At 35.8% G+C, this 16,655-nt stretch overlaps 1 protein-coding gene across 1 annotated transcript; it reads left to right on the forward strand.

Moving 5' to 3' along the window:
- The first annotated feature begins 10,647 nt into the window (after nt 1-10,647).
- Nucleotides 10,648-15,051, forward strand: LOC147627602 (non-specific phospholipase C1-like). Its single transcript, XM_086814509.1, has 4 exons — nt 10,648-10,840; nt 11,128-12,195; nt 13,578-13,754; nt 14,608-15,051. Coding segments are annotated over exons 1-4 (1,566 nt in total). The 5' UTR covers nt 10,648-10,839; the 3' UTR covers nt 14,928-15,051.
- Nucleotides 15,052-16,655: the final 1,604 nt, after the last annotated feature.

Consider the following 16,655-nt stretch of genomic DNA (forward strand, 5'->3'; position numbering starts at 1 on the left):
GTATCATCCACATTTGCCTCACCAATAGACTGATCCGTGGGATGAAAAACATGTTGATTTTTAACTTGGGTTGATTTTTAGCATTCCTTTGAGTACCCAAATGCTCTACATCAATGTGTCTTGCATTGAACAATGGAAGGAGAGTGTTGAATATGTCCTACGACAAACATACATTTTGCTATTTTTTACACAAAAGTAAGGGTTTAATTGCGTCTTCCAAAAATACATCTTCTCTACTCACAAGAATCCGCTTTGTTGTACGAATAGAGACGGTAACCTTTACTTTCTGAGCTATACCCCACAAAAATACATTTAACAACCTTATTGTTAAGCTTGTTGTAAATTTTCTTAGGCACAAGTATATAAGTAAGATAATTAAAAATTTGTAAGTGAGCCATAGAGGGCTTTCTACCATTCCAAGTCTCAAAAGGCATAATTGTATATACATTTAATGTGCCATCTCCATGAGAGACATATTTTTGCATTTAGCTACACCATTTTGCTGAGGTGTATAGGGCACAGTACATTGGTGTTTATCCCATGATTAGCCATGTATGTATGAAACTCCTTAGACATATACTCCTCCCCTTTGATTAGTACGTAAGGTACCAATCTTACATGTAGAAGCATTCTCAGCCATAGCAACAAAGTGCTTAAAGCACATAATGGATATACCCAAGTATGTTTGAAATAATCATCAATAAATGTGACAAAATAGAGATAGTCCTTAATAGATGGTGTCCTCATAGGACCACATACATTATTGTGGTCAAAGCACATACAAAGATTATAGCGTGATGGTATAATTGTGATGTTGCAGTCAAAACACATATAAAGATTGTAGCATGATGGTATAATTGTGATGTTGCAGTCAAATCACATATAAAGATTGCTTACACAGTTTGGTCTTGAAGACTGTAAGCCAGTTATTGCTACACCGATAGAGACAGGTGCTAGGCTCAGTTTCTAGGATGTAGACTAGCCATTTAATGCATCACTTATCAGCAAGCTATCTATGCAATACAAGGCCAAACTTTCAGTTAGGAGTCTTTGAGTTGAGCAATTTCATGCACAGTCCCGGATTCAAGAATTAGTAAGCTGCCAAGTGAGTATTCCAATACTTATAAGGCACTTAGTCCCTTGGGCTATTCTATTCTAAAGAGGGTGATATTTAGCTACATGCTTTTAGTGATTCTAATTGGGCTAGATACTATAACACGCGAGTGTCCACACTAGCGGCTTTTGCTTTTATCTTGGTGATTCATACCATGGCTTAGCAAGAAGTGGCCACTTTGAGCTGTGAAGATGAGTACATGATAGCTTTTACAGTGACTGTTTTTACAGTGACTGTGGAGTGTGTATGGCCCAGACACCTATTGGTAGATCTTGGTGTTGTTGTTGGACAATAGTCTTTCACCTCTATCTTTACTGATAGCTAGAGTGCATTGCCACTATAGGAACCCAATGTTTCATGCTCGTACAAAGCACATTGAGGTGCATTGTCATTATGTTAGGGAGAGGTTCATTTGTAGAGGAGAGATTAGCGTGGCTTATGTTTCTATATAAAAAGCTCTCATGAGAGAATGGGCTTATTATTATTTGGGCATTGATCAACCATATAATCCATGTATATGTTCATAACATCATCACTATAGGGGGATTTGTTTTTAGCCATTCATATGGTTGTGTTGTGTGGACCTAGGCCAATAATGGGCCGGGGCACTTTTTTTCTCCTCGGGAGGTTTTTTCCTCTGAGTGTACACTCTTATGAGTGATTGTGTAAATGACCTTACCATGTCACTTCACTTGTTCTCCACTCATTTCCATCAATCTACTTTGATTGTTGTGCTTCTCTCTATCTATGTTTGCATGATACACATTTGTGTGTGTGTGTGTTGCTACCTTTGTCTCCACTCTAACATATGTTTTTGCTAATATATATCTTGAAAATCATGCTCAATGAAATTTTATACAGGTAATGCATACAATGTAAAAAAGGCAAACAAACATATCCTTGATGCACTCTTAGAAAATGTAGCAAGTGAAGATAAAGATGAGTACAAGTTATAGTTAGAATAATGTGACATGGAAGATGCACATTTGTGTGTGTGTGTGTGTTGCTACCTTTGTCTCCACTACTCTAACATATGTTTTTGCTAATATATATCTTGAAAATCATGCTCAATGAAATTTTATACATGTAATGCATACAATGTAAAAAAGGCAAACAAACATATCCATGATGTAGTCTTAGAAAATGTAGCAAGTGAAGATAAAGATGAGTACAAGCTATAGTTAGAATAATGTAGTGACATGGAAGAAGTCCTTGTAGAGGAATGATCTTTGTGCATGTGAGACTTGTGCAAGTGCTCTTTTATTGTTTTACAAGTTTTGGGTGTTTTAAAATGAATCATGTTTATAAACGCCACTTGGTGATATTTACTCAAAGTATAAAGTATTATAAAGTTAGGTGTTTTGATACACTTATTTGGATGCACAATGTATATCAACAAATAGATGGCATGCTGTGTCCAAACATCGCTTAATGATATTTACTTAAAGTAAAAAGTATTGTTTTGATACACATGTTTTGAAGCACAATGTATAATATCAACAAAAAGATGCCATGCTTATAGTTATAAAACAAATAATTTTATAAAAAAATTTGTAAAGTTTTATTGCACAATTAAAATCACATTAAGATAGATCTCATTTACAAAAAGGAGCTGTGCGTATAGCCATCAAGGGAAACATTTACATCTTATTTATAAAATGGAGTCGTGCTTACATCTTTTTGGAGATACGCAAAAAGATTTACATCTCATCTAGAAAAAGGATAGAAAAAGGAGCTGTACTTATAGTTGTGCTTACATCTTTAGAGTCATGCTTCAATTTGAGGCAAATGCCACAATTACTTTTACACTAGTATCACCATTCGAAGTACATGTATTATCATGCACTGGTGAGACATGGCATACCTCAATGTCAATAACAACATTCCATAGTCCTTTGGCAACCAACACATAACACGTCATATATGACACATAATGTATCATATAGGACCACAATGAGTAGTTGGTTTCATCAACCTTATTTCCAGTGAAAAGCATCCCAAATACATCACTACCTACTACCATTTCAACTTGCAAATAACCAACCTCTAACACAAAATGCAAATATCCCAACAACCTATAAGTACTATCAATGTAATAAAGATGGCTTTCAATAGATCATTGTTAATGATGAAGAGACCTATAAAGTGTATAAAAAATGGCAGAGTGTAGAGTGTAGAAATGTTACTAGTAAGGATACAAGAGTTGATGACAATGATGATGATGTTGATAGTTGATTATGAGATCAAAGATGCAATGTCAATGATGACAAAGAAGTGGCAATGTGACCAAATGTCTATACACTAAATTTATGCTGTTGCATTGTTGAAAACTTGCAAAGTGTATGAAAAATGGTAGTGTAGAAATATTCTTGGCAAGGATGTAAAAGTCAATGAGAATGATGATGATGCTAATGAAGTTATTTATAATGAACTTGAAGATGTGATGTTGATGATAATGGAGAAGCGGTGATGACAAAATTTTTGTACATCAAATTTATGCTACTGCACTACTGCTAAGAAAAACTAAAATCGAACAAAGATAGTCCGGCTTGATACTCTCTCGAATTGTCCGTGAAAAACTTATAGCATGCAAAGTGGCCTTGAAATGTGTCCTAAACGGGCTGAAAGTTCTAAAAATTAAGTTAACATAATGAACAAGACACTATAGGGCTTACATTCTCCACCTAAGAGGATAAGTCAATATAAGATAATCGGAAGAGCAGCTCGAAGAGGTGATGACAAGGGGGTGAGGGCCGAGAGAACCTACTCTGATACTAATTATTGGACTGGAGACAAAGGTAGCAATACACATGTTGAGATTTGAGGTGAGATGTGAACTAGAGAGAAGAGTGGAGACTTATTCCACATTGATGTACAAGCCCAAGAGTGTACCTCCTCATATAAAAGGGGACCATTTCAAGCAATGAAATATGAAGCAAGCTCTCATGCCTCTTTATGAGTATGTCTTAATATTGTAACCTAATTGTGTTTGAGTATAAAGCTTAATTAGCTTAGTTCATTCATCATGATTTTCATTAGGTATCACCCACCTTAACTTAGCTTAATCATATGTTAACTAATGTAGGATTAGGTCTTTCTTCTCATCACCATCTCCATGGGAGCTTGTATGCACAAGCTTCAACCTGGTATCAGAGCTTGGCTTAAGCTCCCCATTAGCTTAGCTCTAGCTTTCTTTAATCTCTCTTTTGCTTAATCTCGTCATTACTCATCTTCCTTCTTCACTAATTTCACCCTATCTACTCACCTCACTTGTGGCTCAAAATTGTCAAGCTTGGCATTGCTTGCTCCATCAACTATCTTCAAATTATTTTTGGAGGCTCCTTAGCTCATTGCTAAGAGCCTCACTAGAGGAATTAGAAAGAATCCTCCTCCATAGCCTGATTTTTGTACTGCATGCTGCACGACATTTTCATCTTTCTCATTCCGCATTATTGCTTGCAATCAACCCAAGCCCTCTTGGCTGTGGTTTAGCAATGCCGCCCTGAGCTACCTACAAATGAAATCTGAGCTCTATTCATGCATTGGTAACAACGGTGAGCTAAAAAAACCAATCAGGCCTGATTGTTGATTTTTGTCATTTTTTGAGAAGCATTAAGCTTCCTTTGAGTTCTAAAAAAATAACTAATCAAAGATAAGAAGGCCAAGAAAAAAGCCCCGTAAAAAACACTACTAATTTTTCCAATTTCATTCTCCATTTTTAGCTCTGTTAATCATAGTGATTAATACTTAATCACTATGATTAATAATCATTAGCAAAAATTGAGCTTAATTAAAGTCAAAATTTAAAAGTTAGAGTGTTATTTCATTGTGGGAAACTCTTTGTTTCATCAAGATTCATCTCAATCACTTGTATTGCTTAACTTAAGTGATTTTTTCACCATATTGAGTTTATCTCTAGTATATATAATTTGCACCTTAATCACTTGTAAAAGGGTTAGAAACTGCCTGAGTACTAAAATCAAGGCTCAAGGTAAGACCCCCTTCTCATCATGGAGCAAATAGAATTCATCTCAAGATTTAATGGTGATGGGATTTACACATGGCAAAGCAAGACCATGTACTTGCTTATGCGTAAGGGGCTTTAGCCCCTGATTGAGGATGAACAAGTGGAGGTTGAGCCACTTCAAAACAACAAAGCATTGGGCCTTATTGCTCAAAATCTTGGTGATGATGTGATTCGTCACATTGTTGGCATCAAAGCCAAGTTAGCATGACAGGAACTCAACAAGATTTTCAGCACCGACTTAAAGAGCTCAAAGATCAACCTTGTTATACAGTTTTACAAGCTCGACAAGAAGACACCGAGCAACTTAGTGCATTAAAGAAAGGCATTGAGGAAAATGAATCTATTGTGCTATATTGTTAAAAAGTGTTGACAAAGAACCTTATGAATCACTTGTTGCTACACTTAAAAATGTGCCCAATACTAAAATTCAAGATGTAGAATCATATGTACTTGAACATGAAGATGTAGAATCATATGTAATTGAACATGAATAAATTCAAGTGAGCAAGCACTGTATACAAAGGGTGGGAGATTTCAAAGGACAAATCAATCAACATCTCAACTTCCAAGATGTAAAAACTATGGTACGCTTGGTCACATCTTTGTAAATTATCGTTTAAAAAATAAACCAAAAAGAATTTGTAGTTCTTGTGGAAGGATTGGGCACTTGGAAGAACATTGCTACTCCAAACAGAATCAAGAAGTGGCAGAAAATGATGTCTCTAGCTCCAAACATCTTTTCTAAAAACATTGTATGTCCTACCCTCTGGCACCAATAATGTAGCCAAGGTAGAAGAAATAGCTAAAATTTGTAACCCTACTCTTAGAAGAGACCTCTAGACCTCAAAGATAGGTGAAGTCTCTATCAAAGGGGGGGGCTCACTCCTCTTAGAGATGACCTCTAGGCTTCACAGATAGGTCAAGTCACATTCATCAAGGGGGGGTGTTGATATTTGAGGTGACATGTGAGATAGAGATAAGAGTGGAGACTTATTCCACATTGATGTACATGCCCAAGAGTGTGTCTCCTTATATAAAATGGGACCATTTCAAGCAATGAAGTATGTCCCAATCTCTCAAGCCTCTTTATGAGTACAAGTCTTAATCTTGTATAACCTAATTATGCTCGAGTCTAAAGCTTAATTAGCTTAGTTCATTCATCATGATTGTCATTAGGTATCACCCACCTTATCTTAGCTTAATCATATGTTAATTAATGTAAGATTAGGTATTTATTCTCATCACTGTGTCCATGGGAGCTTGGATCCACAAGCTTCAACAACACATGCATAGATGTAACAAGCAAATGGAGATAGAGAGAAGCATAACACTTAAATGTAGATTGATAGGAATGAGTGAAGTACAAGTGAAGTGACATGATAAGGCCACTTACACACACTCATAAGAGTGTGTACACATACTCTCTTGAGGGAAAAAAAACTCCTTAAAAAGAAAAAATTTCCCTAGCCGACTATTAGCCTACATCCACACATCATTACCATCATATAAATGGCTACCACATACATAAAGTCTGGGTTTAGTTTATTGCATCACTTTGAATGAATGCTGTCAAACACTTGCTCATTTTGTTCATAACTTCCAGAAGAGTAGCCACATGTAGTGCACAACATGTTGAAGTTTGATGACTTTACTTCTAAACTCTTTTCACCACCACATGGGGGCACAAATCTTTTTTGTAGCTTAAAGATTCCAAGGATCAAATATTCCCTCATGATGTGCAAACTTTACATATGTATCTTTTCCTTGACCAGGAAATAATTTTACACAAAGACTTGAAGTCCATTACCTCAACAATGTTAAACTATTGGAAAAGTTAAAACTTTGAGTCCAATAAAAATGCGGCTCCTTGAATACGCATGTGTGTGCACCTGTACGCATGTGTGTGCACAGGTGCACACACATGCACACACACATGCACACACACACACACACACACACAAAATACACGTAACTAATCCTTTGCCAGTATCCATACTCGTAAATTAACACCCCTATTATAAACTATGTTAGGCTTATTAAATACCTCTCTTGTAGTCCTACACGTTGTACCCTTATAAAAATAAATAAGTTCGTTTGCACTGAGATATTACCATACGTTTTTAAGTGATGCCTATAAAGAAAATTCATTACAATTATGCATTTAAGGTAGGTAGGGTGTTGGTAGGGATTGAGTGTGGTTTAAAAAATCCATGAAGGATTTTGAACTTGTATTTATTGATTTGAATTATAAAAGTACACTCCTTGAGCTAGCTTAATTTTCTATTAAAAATGCAAGGTGGCATGGATGAGGTTTTGGATTAAGGGACACTAAAGAAGAGAACCATTCTAACCATGTCCACTTCTCTAAATTTGCTACAATTTGAAAAGTCACAAATTGAATTGATTTAATTTTTCTATTAAAAATGCAAGGTAGCATGTATGACGTATTAGATCAAGGGACACTAAAGAAGAGAACCATTCTAGATGTCTACTTCTCTAAAGTTGCTAACAATTTGAAAATCAACTATTAGCATGTAAAGTTCAAACAAATTTCAACATACAACAAGAATGTGAATGCAACTATGAAAGCACAAATTTTGGAAGTAAGCTAGTATAACCCCTAACATACAGGTATAGCAGTTAAATTATTGGTAGGAATTTCAATGTATTTAACCTAGCATATATGAGGTGTAGAAGTAAAATTATTGGTAGGAATTTCAATGTATTTAACCTAGCATATATGAGTAAAAATCTCATTAAGTTATACCTAAAGGTGGGAAAATTTAACGTATATGTGTAAAAACAAAATTATTGGTAGGAATCTCATTGGTTTGATCGATTTTAATGTTTTTATATATCATGAATGTTGATTGTAAATTTCAAGGAAGTGACACCATTTAGAAAACGTTCAAGCTTCAAATTTGAAAATTCACTATGTTGATATGACTTGTATGAATGAGGATGATTTAACAAGCAAAATACTTCCTTATTCTTATTTTTTATGTTATTATCCCATTAGAGTCCTTTCAATGGAAATGTGAAGTTATCAAATATAACAAATAATCTTATCATATAACAAGAAAAATACTTCCTTGTTCTTGTTTTTGTGTTATTATCCCATTAAAAACCTTTGAATGGTGTAAAAATCTTATTATACCCACATACATCAATGAAGATCAGCTTAACAAGCATAATATTTCTTTGCTCTTGTTTTGTGTTATTGTCACATTAAAGTCCATTCAATGGTAACGTGAAGTTATTGTCGCAAAGTCCATTCAATGGTAATGTGAAGTTATTGTTGCATTAAAGTCCTTGTTCTTGTTTTTGTGTTATTATCACATTAAAGTCCATTCAATGGTAATGTGAAGTTATCAAATATAACAATCTTATCATATACACATATGTCAAAGAAGTATCTCTCTTTGTTGTAGGGATAAAGAAGTGAAGAACTAAGTAACTTGCACACAAAGAAGTGTTTTGATTTAAACAGGGCAAGGTGGGAAAAAAGACATCTCTTGTGCATGTTAAAAACTAAACTTTGTGACTATGATAAGACATAAGATCCTTCTTTTGACATGGAAAATTATGAAGAAAAGGATTGAAGATGTTGGAGTAAGCCCATGCTTCTTAATACGCCAAGGGCCCTCATGAAAAAGTTATTCTTTGGTTAGTGAGGGAGTGTGTTGTTCTATTTGTTTGGAATCAAAAGAAAGAAATATGTAGAAATGATGTGATTTATCTTTGGTGATGTGATTTAATCAAATTTGGGAAAAAAGTTAATTCTCATGAGTACATATTTCTCTTTATTAAGTTGAACACATCAGAAAATGAGCATATATTTCTCTTTATTAAGTTGAACACTTTACAGAATGACCAAATACATATTTCTAAGGTAATTCTCAAGTGAACACATACTTCTCTCTATTTACTTAAACACCTTACAAAATGACCATGTATATATTTCTAAGGTAATTCTCCTAAGCAGGTATTTATATCTATTGAGTTGAACACCTTAGAAAATGACCATGTACATATGTCTAAGGTAATTCTCATGAACACCTATTTCTCTCTATTAAGGTTGAATCCATGTACATATCTAGAACTCCCTTGTGAAATTTTGAGATTCTACTCCTTAGAAGTTTTAAATTGTCACATGCACACACTTGCACATAAACATTTTGAGACAAAGGATTGCCAAAACTCAAGCAATCAAAACCGAGCGAGGCCAAAAATTGACAGAGGAGAAAAACAAATCAACCTCAAGAATTAAGCAACTATTGTATTTGAAACTAGGTCACTCTTGAGTAGTATTATTATATAAAAGCCCTATACACACACATGGAGAGAGAGAGAGAGAGAGAGAGAGAGAGAGAGAGAGAGAGAGAGAGAGAGAGAGAGAGAGAGAGAGAGAGAGAGAGAGATGGATATTTGCTTGCATATAGCCACAAATATAGAGCTAGATAATTATTTATAGAGAGAGAGAGAGAGAGAGAGAGAGAGAGAGAGAGAGAGAGAGAGAGATGGATATTTGCTTGCATATAGCCACAAATATAGAGCTAGATAATTATTTAGATACATAGTTTTAGATATGTTTATGTAAACCATATGCATATTTATTCAAATAATCCATATAACATAAGATAACTATATTTTATAGATTTTTGACTTTTTATTTCCTCTTAATTTTATAAATAGTCTATATAAATCACACACACACCCATGTGTGCATGTGTGTGTGAATAAGGGCATATTTGTATTCTTCTTTTTTGTGGGCAAATAAAGGTAGGAAGGAAAAGGGAATGTGATGGTGGGAACATTCAATGACATGTCACGGGAACAATTAACATCGTGTTAGTACCCTCAAGGGGTGTTTGTGTGTGTATGTGTCTGTGTACACGCACGTATGCATGCATGCATGCATGTGTGCGTGCGTGCGTACTTAAATCCTCAACCCTCTTCTAATTATGTGCCTATTCTAGATCCTACATAAACAAGGAACTAACTACAAGCCCCAGCCAACCATATAACAAGTTGATGAGATCATCACAAACCCAAAAGAATCCACTAACCAAAAGCCAGTAATCATTATCCTAGTTGTCCACCTGTATATGCAATCATAGGAGAAGGCATTAACTCTCCCAATTGTTGATCGAGAAACCCGAGACAACAACCTGGCCCCACAGATGGCGAGGATGTAGGGGCTTTGATGGGAAATCTCTTTTCTTAAATAAGTTTCTTACAAATAATCACAACTATTCTTCTCCTTAGAATTTAGGGGTTAGTAGTTGGGGAGGGAAAAGGACCCAAATGGCAAAATAATAAAGGTGACTACTACTAAAGAATATAGAAGGATAAGCATTACATAAAACTACAGAGGAAAGAAGGATATGCTTGTGTTTGTGCTTCGATGCTGTGACTTGGCCATCTTTTTGCACACGGTTTCACACTTGGGCGCCCGACCCCCATGCACAGCTTTCTTTATCACCCACGCGCTTCTTTATTCTTTAATCATAACCCATAATATGTTATAGCCACCTCTCTCGCATATCGGCCCTCATGATCATTTAAGTACGTTCCATGTCAACCCCAATCAACCTGATTAACGAGTTAATCTTGTTGAGCCCTGTGTATAATCCCATTGCCTACCCAACCCCATTGCCTAATCCTTTCTAAGAATCCGAAGCTTGTTCAAATTCTAAGTAAGCCTCCACTGTTACCAGGCTTCTTTAAGTATGCACAGTAGAACAGTTCAAATCGTGCATTTAATTAGCGTTTGCGAATTTGGGTTTCCCTCTGCTAATTAATGGCCTTGATTAAGTGCTAAACGAACCCAGGATGCGCACTAACTCATGCTTCTGCTCAAGCCGTGGGCATATCGTTGATTAAGGGGATTGTTTAAGGTGATGGGCGTGATCATGGTTCGATTGATGTGATTAATGTTTGGCTAATTCACCTGTGCGTTTCTGTGCTTTTTGCTGTTCAACAGTGGGGTGCGTTCCATCATCAAGCCAAGCGAAAGCTGGGGAAGAGATGGCGAAGGAGAGGATCACAGGCCCAATAAAAACAATTGTGGTTCTGGTGATGGAGAACAGATCATTTGATCACATGCTGGGATGGCAGAAGAAGCTGCATCCCGAGATAGATGGAGTGACAGGTAAGGAGTTTAATACAATCACGATTAACGGCGCTAATGCGCAGCCGATCTATTACTCAGATGATGCAAGGTACGTGGTGGGCGATCCGGGCCACTCGTTTCAAGCAATTAGGGAGCAAGTGTTTGGATCAGAGGCGGATAATGAAGCGATTAAGAAGCCCTTAATGAGCGGCTTTGCAAGGCAAGCTGAGGCAGTGTCGCAAGGGCTGTCGGAGACGGTGATGAGCGGGTTCAGGGCGGAGGCGCTCCCCATATACACAGCGCTGGTGAGGGAGTTTGCTGTTTTTGATAAGTGGTTTGCGTCCGTGCCCGCATCAACCCAGCCCAATCGGCTTTATGTGCACTCGGCCACATCCCATGGCCTCATGAGTAACGTTCGAAGTGAGTTGCTCAAGGGCCTCCCCCAACCAACCATCTTTGACCACCTCTATGATGACCACCTCACCTTTGCCATCTACTTCCAAAGCCTCCCTTCCACCTTCATCTATCGAAGATTAAGACAACTCAAATACATACCTCATTTCCACCCCTTTGACCCCTCCTTCAAGCGCCATGCTCAAGAGGGAAAACTTCCCAACTATGTCGTTATCGAGCCTAGATTCTTCAACCACGAGCTTCCCCCCGGCAATGATGACCATCCTCCCCATGATGTCAGCCTCGGCCAGGCTCTTGTTAAAGAGGTCTACGAGACCCTCAGAGCTAGCCCCCAATGGGAACAGACTCTGCTTATCATCACCTATGATGAGCATGGTGGGTTTTATGATCATGTTTCTACTCCTGTAACTAATGTGCCTAACCCAGATGGCATCGATGGACCATCACCTTATTACTTCAAGTTTGATCGACTGGGTGTTCGAGTGCCTACAATCATGATTTCTCCTTGGGTCGACAAAGGAACAAGTAAGTTACTTGCTGCTTTTATCTCCTTTTTTAAATGTAAAATGCAAATAGGGCTCTAGCTCTCCTTGGTGTGCATACGTGAAGATCCAAGGCTTGAACCTTGGCATCTATATTCAAGCAATATCTCTCACCAAAAAAAGGAGTGACTTAAAAGAAGTAGCAAGTCAAAAAAGGAAACATAGTAATTATACTAGATGTAAAGTTAAATATGTGTTTTTTTTGCAAACATTTCTTGGCAAGAAAAATTCTCCTTTTTTCCATCCATCCATCTCTCTCTCTCTTCATTGTTGTCTCTTTCCCACTCCACTAATCACACAACTCTTCTTCCCCCCCACCTCCTCTTTTTCTTCTTCCTTACTATAACTCAAGCTATTATGCCAAAGATATACACCATCAATAACTTCCTATGCTTGTATAATATCTCGTGCAAATTTAAATTATGTTTTTTTATCAAACATTTCTTTGTGAGGAATTTTGAGTTTTGGCTAGCTCTACCACTCAAATTTGTCTCTTTCTAATTGTCCCTTCTTTTCTTTGTACATCCATTTCTCTATTATTTCATTATCTCCCCACCACTCATAATATCTCTCTCCGTCTCTCCCCCTCTCTCTACATGCATGCCACAATCTCTTTCAATTTTTAGAAAGGCGATATATATCTTGAACCATAGCTTGGGTTGAGGAGCTCCAAAAGAGAAACTATATAGATTCTTGAGCTCTATGTAATCAGCTATACTATCATGATGTCCATGAGGGTGCAATGTGATGAGTGGTTTATTAATGGCATGGCTCTTTGTTAGCATCATCATAGAGTAGACACTTGTGTAAAGCTAAATAAACCAAGCTTCATTACTTTTCGAAGCTTTTCAATTTGAGCTACGATTTGAGGCACATTTTTTTAAAAAGATTGTACAAACACGTACCGTTCGATATCTAAGTAGATAGAATCATAACTCTCAAATAGTACCTCCTATGGGATTAGTTTAAAGCTTGGACCATGATCTTAAAGTAAAGAAGAGAGAGAGAGAGAGAGAGAGAGAGAGAGAGAGATAATAATAATAATATGATAAGTGCCAAAATGTCATTTTTCTTAGCAAAGAGCGCTTAATAAAAGAAATGTAGCTTGGACCTCTATTAACCATTAGAGTGTCATGTGGCACAAAAACGACTAATTTGATATTAGTTTACTTGCATAGTATATCTACCAATATGAAGTTTTCAATGAACACATGTTGTAGTCAATCATTGAGAAGGTGTATTGGTTTTATAGTTATCATAGTAAACTAGTGATATTAGTTTACTTCCATAGTATATCTAACAACATGAAGTTTTTAATGAAAGCATGCACTAGTCAAATATTGAGAAGGTGTATTGCTTTTACAGTTATCCATACACCAAATGGACCTACATCTTCCTCTCAATTTGAACATTCTTCGATTCCAGCCACTGTTAAGAAGCTATTCAATCTTTCCTCAAGCTTCTTAACAAAGCGAGATGCTTGGGCAGGGACATTTGAATCTGTGGTATCATTGAGAAGCACTCCAAGGACAGATTGCCCAAGTGAGATCTCTCTCTCTCTCTCTCTCTCTCTCTCTCTCTCTCTCTCTCTCTCTCTCACACACACACACACACACACACACACACACACACACATGCATGCATGATATCATTAAGATGTAATCTACAATGCCCAAAATTGTCAAGATCCTTGTCATAATATTTTCTTGCTTCAGTTTGTACATAACAAGTTACCTATGCCCAAAATCCTAAAGGTGTTGGTTCTTGTTACAATATTTTCTTCCTTGAGTTTGTAGAGGGAAAATTACATATGTATTTATCTATGTATTAGGGATGAAAGACTTATTATCTATGCCCAAAATCCTAAAGGTATTTCTCCTTGTTATAATATTTTATTCCTTGATAAGTTTGTAGAGAACTTGTTACCTATGTAGCTACCTATGTAGTAGGGATGAAAGACTAAATGATAACTTGGGTATTTTACACAATCATATGTGATTGTGTTGATGCACATATGTAAATATATATGCTTTTACAACACATACATTTTATGTGTATGTGTTGTAAAAACATATATGTTTTTACAACACATACATTTTATACATAACTTGTTTTTACAACACATACATTTTATACATAACTTGTTTTTACGTACTTGAACCAAATTTTAACGTTGTACACTTACATTAGTATCACTCCATTAGAAAAATATTATATACACATCACTCATAAAATAAAACTATCCTTTTTATATGGATTCAATAATTTTTTTCTTTTAACATCTTAGACTTAATGGGGAATGGGGAATGATAGAATAAATAAGAAATAATAGAATTTGAAATGTCTAATGAAGGTATGCAATTCATAATTGATTAGGTTTTTTTTTGGTTGACAGTAACTCTCCCAAGTGTTACAAAAGATGTAAATGCAAGCAAGAGCACACTTGTCAAGGGAGATGGGAATATATTGAATGAATTTCAAGAGGATCTTGTGCATTTAGCTACACATTTAAATGGTGAAAAGGATAAAGCAGAAGAGCTCATTAAAATGGGTGTGAAGGAGGCAGCTAAGTATGTGGAAAAGGCCTTGTCATTGTTTTTGAGTGCATGTGATGAGGCAAAGCAAGCCGGAGCTGACACCTCTTCTATAGTTTGCCTTAATCCTTCCACGACCCATGATGGAAAGCCCACCTATTATCTTGAACCATGTGACTAATTAATTTTCTTCTTCATGAGTGTTTCCCTATGATACGTTGCATGATGGACTTATTTAATCTCATTATACACGTTGTATAAACAAATATTCTCATAATGAGTAATGACATGTTGCATGATTGACTTATTGAAATAATGTGCTCTCATGAATTCTTTTGGCATAAAATATTCCCTTATATAGTGCTTTAAACCTCATGAAATAATAAATGTTTGATGTCACATAAGTGCATAGGAGATGATTTTCTAATTAGCTATAGTCTTGATAGGAGATGATTTTCTAATCAATTGGCATCACTTCTATAGTTTGCCTTAACCCTTCCACAACCCATGATGGAAAACCCACCTATTATCTTGAACCATGTGAATAATTACTTTTGTTTTTCATACGTTTCATGATAGACTATGTTAGACTTATTTAATCTCATTATACATGTATAAATGAATATTCTCATAATGATGATGAGTGATGATATGTTGCATGATTGACTTATTGAAATAAAGTTTTCATGAATTCTTTTAGCACTAAACAATCCCTTATATAGTGCTTTGAATGTCAATAAATGTTTGATATCACATGAGTACATAACATATGATTTTCTAATTAGCTCTAGTTATAGTCTTGATATGAGATGATTTTATAATTAGTTGACACCTCTTCTATAGTTTTTCTTAACCCTTCCATGGCCCATGATGGAAAGCCCACCTATTATCTTGAACCATCACGTTGTATAAATGAATATTCTCATAATTATGAGTAATGATATGTTACATTATTGACTTATTGAATTCTTTTGGCACTATAACGTCATGAAACAATAAATGTTTGATATCGCATGAGTGCATTAGATAAGTTTCTAATTTAAAGTCTTTACAATTATGGGATGTGTGTTGCTTATTGCTTTTAATGTATTAAAATTAAGGTGAGAATGTTAATATTTGTCTTATAAATTTATATACTTACAAGAGATCACACACACACACACACACACACATGTAAATACATATTTATGTATATATGTATATGTGTGTGTGTGTGTGTGTGTGTGTGTGTGTGTACATATATACATATACATCTAATGGTGATCGCATCATGATTGAGTAGAAGACTTTGTCGGGGATTTTTAAGAATCTTTTGTTGATGCTTACGATGCTACATGAATGATCAATGGTCATTGTTCCTCAGAAAGGGATGGGAAAGGCTAGTTAGTGAATGATGAAGTTAGTAAACGGGGTAAGGATTTCTACAAGTGGATTATAAATTTTTCTCTTTCTCTTTCTTTTCTTTTCCCAAGAAATCCTTAGTAGGTTTACATTTTTTATTTCAAGTTAGTAGTGATTCAAAGGCTTCTTAACAATGGAGGATAAGAGACTAGGGGGGGTCTAAAGGAACGTTGACACAATCATCAGAATGAGAGAGTGAATCTCAATTCCTTATTTGATATAGTAAAGCGATGCAATGTTTCTTGGTTGTTACTTTTCCTGTTTTCAAGATTTTGTTAAATGATCTTGAATTGATCTTTAAGTGGACCCATCCTTACATTCTTCATCCCATGGTGGAACATTTATCAACCACAAATCTTTATCAATTCTTTTCAAGAGGAAAGAGCTCAGAAGCAGCTTTAGAAAGTAGAAGTGTTACTTTGGTTAAATGATGCGACTTGAAGTTTTGTAGATACTCAATTATGGAATTATGATACAAATGCATACAACGAAACTATTCAATTGGAAA

Source organism: Cibotium barometz, chromosome 20 (assembly GCF_041138505.1).
Source record: "Cibotium barometz isolate CiBa-2024 chromosome 20, ASM4113850v1, whole genome shotgun sequence".
In the NCBI taxonomy this organism is placed as follows: Eukaryota; Viridiplantae; Streptophyta; class Polypodiopsida; order Cyatheales; family Cibotiaceae; genus Cibotium; species Cibotium barometz.